This window comes from Trichechus manatus, unplaced genomic scaffold, assembly GCF_000243295.1.
Source record: "Trichechus manatus latirostris isolate Lorelei unplaced genomic scaffold, TriManLat1.0 scaffold00225, whole genome shotgun sequence".
NCBI classification, from domain to species: domain Eukaryota; kingdom Metazoa; phylum Chordata; class Mammalia; order Sirenia; family Trichechidae; genus Trichechus; species Trichechus manatus.
The window spans coordinates 2,628,585-2,637,537 of NW_004444161.1; the positions used below are offsets into that span (position 1 = coordinate 2,628,585).

Consider the following 8,953-nt stretch of genomic DNA (forward strand, 5'->3'; position numbering starts at 1 on the left):
CTGGGTGGAGAGGTGGGCAGTGCCGTTCCCTGGGTCCCCAGCACCCGTGGCTGGGTGGAGAGGTGGGCACTGCCGTTCCCTGGGTCCCCAGCACCAGTGGCTGGGTGGAGAGGTGGGCACTGCCGTTCCCTGGGTCCCCAGCACCAGTGGCTGGGTGGAGAGGTGGGCACTGCTGTTCCCTGGGTCCCCAGCACCAGTGGCTGGGTGGAGAGGTGGGCGCCATCAGTCCATAGGTCTCTGGTGTGAGTGGCTGATCAAGGGGCAGCACCACCAGTCTGTGGGCCCCTGGCTCGGGGTAGGGTAGTGATGGGTGCCACTGGACCACGATCACAAGCGGGTGGGGGATGCATGAGAGGGTTAGAGGGGCACTGCAGGTCCCTAGACCTCCAGCGTGGGTGGCTGGAGGAGGCGCAGTGGGTGAAGTGAGTGCACTTAACTTTGACAGGGTGGGGAGCACTCCTGCCTGGCTCTGGATGTGGGTACAGAGTCCCCTCTGCTTGGCTGTGCCAGGTGATGGGGGCTTCGGCTGAGAACACTGCTTGCTTTGTCTCGATATGGCCGCGCAGTTTCGGCTGGCAGGGTGCCAGTGATCTGTAAGTCTCTGTGTCCGCTGTTTTTGTACAGTCCTTCCTTCTACTTGGCACTTGGTCTGATTCTTCAGCCTTACCTTTGATGCTGAGGGTTCCAGAGTTGTCATTTATATCTGATTCACTTGTTTTCTCGGGTCTTTGTTGTACGAGAGACATTATGAGGCATCTGACTATGCTGGGATGCCCTTCTTAATATAGTCTTATGTTATTATAGAACCTACTTTTAACCCATTTATGTAAAGATACAAACAAATTTAAGCCACTGTGCTAGGACTTCGAGTGATGAGCAGATAGGGCATTACCGAGATAGAGTATAGATTATGAATAAAGTGAATATCTTATAATTTGGTCTACATAAATTGAAAGAGTCAAATTTATAAAGCCTTACACATTGTGCCTTGCATATGCATGCTGCTTGGAGCCAGAGGGTCTGATTTCGTTTGGATGCAGAGAGCATTAATTCACCACTTTAATCTTGGAAGGAGCCCTGGTAGCACAACACTGAAGCTCTCGGCTACTAACTGAACAGTAGGTGGTTCTGTGGGAAGAAGACCTGGCGATCTGCTTCTGTAAAGATTACAGCCAGGAAGACCCTGTGGGGCAGTGTGCCTGTCACATGGGGTCGCTGTGAGTCGAAAGTGACTTGACAGCATCTAACAGCAACAACCACACCCCTATTTTACAGATAAGAATGCTGCGTTTGTTATTTTCCAAAGTCACACAGCATGTAAATAATAGTCGGACTCCAAAGCCTATGTTTTTATTCTGAAACAACGTGCGATCATATAGTTTAGAAAATGTAGTAGCAAAACCCTTTAACAATGTTAAGTAGCTACAAAGGAGTCCCCCTTCTTGAGTGACACTTTAGAAAAGCAAACAGTCATTGTTTTTAGCCAGTTGTTACCAGTTTCTCAAGAGGAAATTGTTCAAGTAGAATATATGTTTGAAAACCATGATTTTAAAAGCAGTGTTTTGACATTAACAAGTGCTGCTCCTTATGTTTCCTGCATAATAATTATAGTTGATCAACTACTATTTGTACTTTTTGCAGAACTCTTAATTACATGATACAGTAGAGTTGTCAGATGGGAAATTTGATATTGATAGAATTTGAAACTTCAGAATTTTTATGGGATATATGAATACCTAGTGATATTACTAGGCTTTAAAATTAAGCATATTGTCTTAACTGTAGTGTTCTGTAATTTAGTTGTAGGGAAGATTTGCCATCATTCATTCTGCTGAATGTATGATATCAAGATGATAGAAATGGAAAGTTGTTCAATTCTTTAGACATAGAAGATTGAATCCTAAATTCTAGGCATTATTTTTTACATATACATCAACTCAGAATATTAAATGTTTCTTGATTTATAAGAAGTATATATAGTCAGTTTTAGGAATAATTGCCAACTCACACAGAACAATCTTGAAAAGATAGTGAAATGCTTAGACACTGCTGGATAAAAGCATCGTGACATATTTTTTGATACTCACTATTTAATATAAATGCCACCAGTAACTTATTTTTAAAATAAGCATATTATTATTAACTCATCTCTTTATTCAAATTGATTACTGTCATGATAAAAATAATATTACCTTCAGTAATTTTTATTGGCCAATTTTTAACATCCAGGCCATCATCTTAAAAGAATATTAAAAACTCATCTTTTATCTCTACCAGTAGCTGTTGTATATTAAAATAATGTTTTTCTTCCATCTATACATAAAATTTTAAAATATTTGACTGCATTGCGAAGGGAAAAGGTAACCTAAAAGTTATTTCCTCCACAGATAGAACAAGCAAAGAGGAGAGGCCAGCAAGTCTTCCTCTGTCCTCTGGGTATAGCACATCATCATCGGAGTCAGCTCCCAGAACCTTGACTATCAATTACTGTGGTTTGAGAGATGATTCAGAGGTAAGGCAAACTGGCAAGTGCTTAGACGATTTCCTTTCTAAGGTCAGGAGAACAAGCAAGTATTAGTTTTAGTTGTATATACTACTGGCAAGAAAAATAGTGAAACTGTGTAAATCTTAATCTCTTGTAAAAGCTCTTTCTGATAAGTAAACAGTACTTACTGTAATGTTTTAGACTGTGTTTTATGTGTTCAGGGTCCATCTTTGATGATGGTTGACTTCGAGAAATTGCCTAAATTTGTTGCTTTTTAAATTAAAGGAAACAACAATCCAGAAAATGGAAAGGATGAAAAAAATGTAAGTAACAGAAAGGGGCAACAGAAATTTATTTCTCTATAGGGAATTGGATTGGATGGCAGTAAATATAGAATGTGCATATGTGTTTCAAACCTCAAAGGCCTCTCAGTCAGGTGTGGAATTTCCTTCATGACTCCAGTGGATAATAAATCCACCTACAGTTGTGTGTTAGTGAGATGAGTCACTGTTCGCTTTCTAACGAGTCATGTAAAACATTGTTAATGGAGTTAACTGGGGATTAAAGAGGGCAGAGGGGCTTTTTTTGGGGGTTGATAGTTAATCCAAGAGTATTATCTATATTTCATAACTTATTTATCAAAATGTTAATAATATATACTTAGAAATTTTAAATATTGTTGAAGTATTGCTAGTCTTTTTTGGCAAGTTACTGTTTATATGAAAAGTAATACTCCTAGCTAATACAAATATGAAGTTACATAGGATTTTTTAAAGAGCAGTTCAAAAGAAATACAAAATGAAACTTGTGTAAGGTTACTATGCAGCATCGTACTTAAAACAACTGTAATATTCTTTTTGAAATTTTATAAGTACTGAAATAATTTATGCTTCGAAAATTAAAGGCTCATAATCGACTCTAGTTGTTTTTCCTCTTGAACCATATCGTATGTTTAGTTTATTAGTAATAACTGCACCTGTAAGTAAGAACAGTGTTCAAATCTGTTTTAGGCTCAAAAGCATAATTTCAAGAACTTAAATGCTTAATTAAAAATTTCTTTTTACTTAATATATTATTGCTGATTATATTTCAGGTTTGAAGAAACTGCAGAGTTACTGAAATGTCCAGCTCACTAACTGGAGACTTTTCTGCGGGAACTTCTCTAGGACGTTGGCTATTGTACATGTTCCATATTTTAAGAATTCTCCTTACGATTTTAATATACTGCAATATTTTTATTAAGAATTTGAATTCCATCTGGTATATGAGGTTTTTCATTCAATAATGAATAAATAATTTTTTTGAGCTATGACTATACCGCTTTACTGTATTTTACTTTTCTTAGGAAAAACTTCTGTTCCAGTACATTTCTTTTACAGAGTGAAGTCATTACAGCACTGTATTTTTGTGTTGACATTTGTTGGCAGTGTGCTAAGTAATATGTTTTTTAAAGTCCAGACTTGAGGACTGTGGTTTACATCCTGTTGGAAATACTCCAACTGGGACTTGCATATTGTACCCAGGAGGCTCTCATACATACCATCTTGCCATCTGTACTTTTGAATACATTGTAATGAAAAGTTAAATATGCTCATTGAAAATTAAATAAAACAAAAACAGTTATTTCATGCTTTGTAAAAGAGAGCAACACGTTTTCAGTTAACACTAAGAAAGTAAGGATGTGATTCTCCTTTTGTGTTTGGAAGTGAAGTAGGTCTGAAGGTTCAGTGTGAGAAATGTGTTGAGTATTTTAGTGCTCTATTCTGTAACACATTTTAAGACCAGCAGCACAGACACAGATGGTGGCCGTCCAGTATTACTAGATACACAGGGAGATTTTTTTTAATGATGGGAAGTTATAAATTTTGGTGGGGGAGAAAAGAGATGTTTATGAAAGTCTTAGATGAATTTAAATCAAGAGAAAAAAGAAAACATTTTTTAAAAAATTACTAGATTATCTTTTTAACTTTATAAATTAAAAAAAGATATTAATAATGTTGGGTAATTGTCAAGAAAAATTATTCCACTATTTGGAAGGAAAAAGGAGAGGTTCTTAAAATTCTAATACAGATAATCTGATTACATTTTTTTTATTCATCTGTTTGTATTATATGTATAATTTTATACATACATATGTATAATTGGATAAGTGTTAAATATAAATCATTAAGTTACGATTCTAAGTAGGAATATTTTTTAAGAGTCAAAGCGTTTCTGGTATTCTAATACATGTTTTGTCATTAGACTCTCAAATTCTGAACTTTTGAAAAGTTAGCATACAGAAGTATACAACCTTGAGTTTAGTGGAATTTCAATAAATATTTCTAGCATGAATGAATCTTGTTACTTTACCTTTTCATTTGCAAAAGAGGTACATTTATATAAATCAGGAGATTAGTTACAAGAGAAAAAACGACATCAATTAACTTCTGAAATATCAGTACCAGCATGGAATTATAGCACCACCTTGTGGTTTGGATGCCAATATTTTTATTAAAACAAATGCTTTCCCATAGACCATAGGAACATACTTTTTCTTTTGAGAAATTCAATTCTAATTTTAAAAAGAAAATTTTTTGAAGTTTTGTAGTGGGAGAAAGAAGAAAAAGTAAGTCTGTCTCTTTGTCTCTACTCTTCCTGTCCTTTTTTTCCCTTTATATCGTGTACATGTACACACACTAAAAGAATTTTGAAAATTCTAGTTTATTTTTAGTGTGCAAAATGTAGATATTTGTTGCAAATATAGTAAAATATATCTTGTATGTTTTCAGGAAATTTGAAGTCCACATTTTCTTATACTTCTCTAAAACAATCTTTTATCTAACAACCAGGAACTAATAAAAACAACTCATTATAACTTTTACACTTACGAAGATTCTCGCTATTTTGACAACATAAGCCTTGGGAAAAAGAAAGTGAATTTGGTTTTGTTGAGGTTACTGAAGGATAGCCAAATTACTTATTATTCTAACTCTTGGTAAATAGTAGAAAAAGTTGTTTTATCTCAGACAATATGGTAAATGATTTATAACCATAAACTAGTCCTTTTTGATTAACTTGAAGGTCTTGAGAATGTGAAGCAGAGGTGTCATGGATAGATTACCTGGAATTACATAATTAACCCTTAGTTAACTGCAATTTTCACTAGCTACATCCCGTTAATTATAAACTGGATGAAAAAGTAGTTACCATACGACTAAACAAAGGCATCAGCAGCTTGTGCTGCCCTATCTGTACTATACTCTGAATAAATCTTGATAGAACTCATAGAGGAACACCATGGAAAAAAGCTTAAAATACTAATCCGAAAAGACTAAAAAGTAGTAGTGTCAGCTATATAAAAATTCTAGGCAAAGCTAAGGACTATTAAGTTGAAAAAAATTCTATTATGTTTTTTGATTTACTCTATCATTTTTAATGAAATGTTTTAACATGGAAAATATTCCCTAAAAAATAAAACTTAAAGACTTTGGAACTGTTTAATGCCATTTATTGCTTACAGCTTTATATCGTTGACAGGCACTTGGGGAAGCATTAAAAAGTAAAAGAACCTTGTCAATTTTACAAACTGCAACACTTTTTAGCTCAAATAACATTATAGCTTTAATTTTGCTTTTTTACAATCCCCAGGTTTGTTTCTCTCCTTTCTTTGAAGCTAAAGAGGTGGAGGCGGTATGAAACTTTAAAGCTAAACTACAAAATTAAAACTTTAATTGTTGAGTCACTGAGCTTTAGTGATGTTTCTAGAGAAAATGGCAAGTTTCTTACATTACTTGAAGAGTGAAGAAAGCTGGAAAACAACACCGACAGCAGAACAACACTGAAAACGTGCAATTTGTTTTAGAAAAGTCTTAAAAATCTGTATTATCATTTATGTTTATTTTTAATACTTGTAGCAGGAATAGGTGTATATGTATATAGTGTGTGTGTTTATGTTTTTTCTCAGAAGTTCGCTAAGTCACTAATAAAAACTTTTAACTTGTTTTTTTAAATGTAAAATATTCAACTCAACGTTAAAATTAAGAGGACTTAATGATCCCAAAATGCATAAATTATTTGAAGTTTATATTATTGATGGGTATTAAAAAGAAAGGAGGAGGAGAGAATCACAGTATTAATAATCCAGGGAAGTTGAACCGTCTAGAAATTAGAGTGATGGGAAGAATGAATATTTTGGAACGAGTCCTAATTTGTAGGTCCAATCCTTCAGTTCATTTAAATTGATACGTACTTGAAGTGTATGTATCAGCTTACTAAATCATTGAGGGTGGTCGTGTATCATCAAGTAGATTCCAACTCACAGCAACACTATAGGACAGAGTATAACTGCCTGATAGGGTTTCCAAGGCTGTAATCTTTACAGAAGCAGACTGCCACCTCTTTCTCCTGCTGAGCAGCTGGTGGGTTCGAACCGCCTACCTTTCAGTTAGCAGCCGTGCACTTAATCATTGTGCCACCAGGGCTTCTTCACTGGGTGTAGCTCTTCAATTTATTTGGTGTTTAAATCCTGAGAGATACTTGAGGGAATACACCAGAGTTGCTCTGTACCCGTTTCCTTATGTCTGTATTGACTGGATTGGCCAATAAGCTCCTTCGTGTACTACCACCACTTTTCACTTCTGTAGTTGACCAGTAGAATCTACCCAAAGGAGTCCCTTTCTGGGTCCTCAGGAGATGGGGTTTCCACTTTTGTTGTTACTTTGCTGTCTCTGAAACTTCCGAGATTTTCTAATAATGTATCTCTGTTAAGAATATTATGAAATAAAAGTTTAAAAATAAGGTAATTATAAATGTGAAACTATTACTGTGAATGAAACCGGGATGGATTATTTTTACACCCCTTCCTGGTTTTTTTCTTTTCATTTTCCCCTTCGTCCGCTTTGATGAGGAAGCATTACCTCTCCAAGTCCTAATTCAGGTGGTTTGTTTTATTTGTTTTAGTGTCCTTTGCTATAAAGAACGTGACACAGTATCCCACTCAGCCAGAGATAACCACTACTGCTACTAACGCCCCTCCCAGCAACCTAAGTCCTATCCTTTATACTGTTCACACACCGTCCTTTATACTCTCCCTTATCCTATTCCGGCCATTCACCTCCTTACCCATTGTCACTGCATTGCCTCAGTTTCTTCCTCATTCTTTGCTTGCACTATTCACTGGTTTCTCTGCTTACAGTCTTGCTCCCTTCAGTCTGTCCACACTGCTACCAAGTGTGTTTTCTGAAATGTTTCTTTGAATATGCCACGTCACCACTTAAAGCGTTATGTTTGAGTTTCTCTTATCCCTACTTGAGCAAAGTCCAAATTTGTTACCCTGGACAACAGAGACCTTTTTCTTTGAAGTCCTTGTCTGCCTTTCCTGCATCACCTCCAACGATTTTATATAGAGTCTATTCACAGTGCTCTTTTAAATCTGTGCCTCTGCACAATACCCTTTTGCCTAGAATGACTTTCCCTTACATCTGGCAAATTCCTGCGTATACTCAAAGACACTGTACCTTCCTTGAAAAGGTTTTTCTCAGCTACAGAGGCCAAATCAAATGCTTCTGTCTCTTTGCTGTCTTAATGCTTTGTTTATACTTTTGCTTTTTGTACTTATAGCTATTATTTATTTACATAACTATGATCTTTGTCAGACTAAAAACTGAAGGACAGGACTTTCTCCTAAAAAGTAAATACTGAATGCCTAACATTTATTTACTTACTCATTTACTTATTTTTTCATTACAACCTAAGTGGTGCTTAATGATTGTTGACTGAATGAATATTGAATAAATTATAATCAAATTTCTGAGATAAGTGAGATTTTTATCAAGTTGAAACGAGGCTTAGTCAGTCATGTCCTATTATTTCTATAGAAGAAAGATATTGACAGAATGAAGATGAAATCAGCATGAATTCTAGAAAAGAGTTACTCAAAGAAGATTCCTGATCAAAAGGGGTAAATGCAGGAGAATTGCAAATTCTCAATGGAATCCGGAATTTCTGGAGCCATTGAGGCCGGATGAACCCCCAAAACTATTGCCATGAGATAAAAGTTTAAGCCAAAACTATCCCAAGTCTTTAAACCAAAAAAAAAAAAAAAAAAGCTTAATTAGTAAAGTACATGTGCCTTGAGCATTGTACTCTTGTAAAGAATTATCTGTGTGAGGTCAAACTGACAATAGCAACTCAAAAGGTTGGATGAGAAACTTAGGGGACAGTGAGTTTAAGATAATGGTGGTGGAATAATCTGCAAAAGGATAGCAAGAACAGTAGCACAGCTTGAAGAATGTAATCAATGTCACTGAATTGTACATGTAGAAATTGTTGAAATGGTGTATCTTTGGCTGTATATACTTTCACCAAAATAAAATTTAAAAAAAAATGATGAATACCTTGTGTCTTGGTTATCTAGTGCTGCTGTAACAGAAATACCACAAGTGGATGGCTTTAACAAAGAGAAATTTATTCTCTCACAGTCTAGTA

General features: G+C 35.6%; 1 protein-coding gene across 9 annotated transcripts in view; it reads left to right on the plus strand.

The window, feature by feature from the left end:
- CEP44 (centrosomal protein 44) overlaps positions 1-6,641 on the plus strand; it is a 36,157-nt gene extending 29,516 nt beyond the window's left edge. For 7 of the 9 annotated variants that reach the window (XM_023742929.1, XM_023742928.1, XM_023742931.1 and 4 more), the window contains 3 exons: positions 2,388-2,512; positions 2,771-2,808; positions 3,579-6,641. In XM_023742929.1, the coding sequence (XP_023598697.1) occupies positions 2,388-2,512; positions 2,771-2,808; positions 3,579-3,621 (206 nt within the window). In that variant the 3' untranslated portion in view covers positions 3,622-6,641. The other 2 variants (XM_023742933.1, XM_023742932.1) reach the window with 2 other exon arrangements.
- The last annotated feature ends 2,312 nt before the right edge of the window (positions 6,642-8,953 follow it).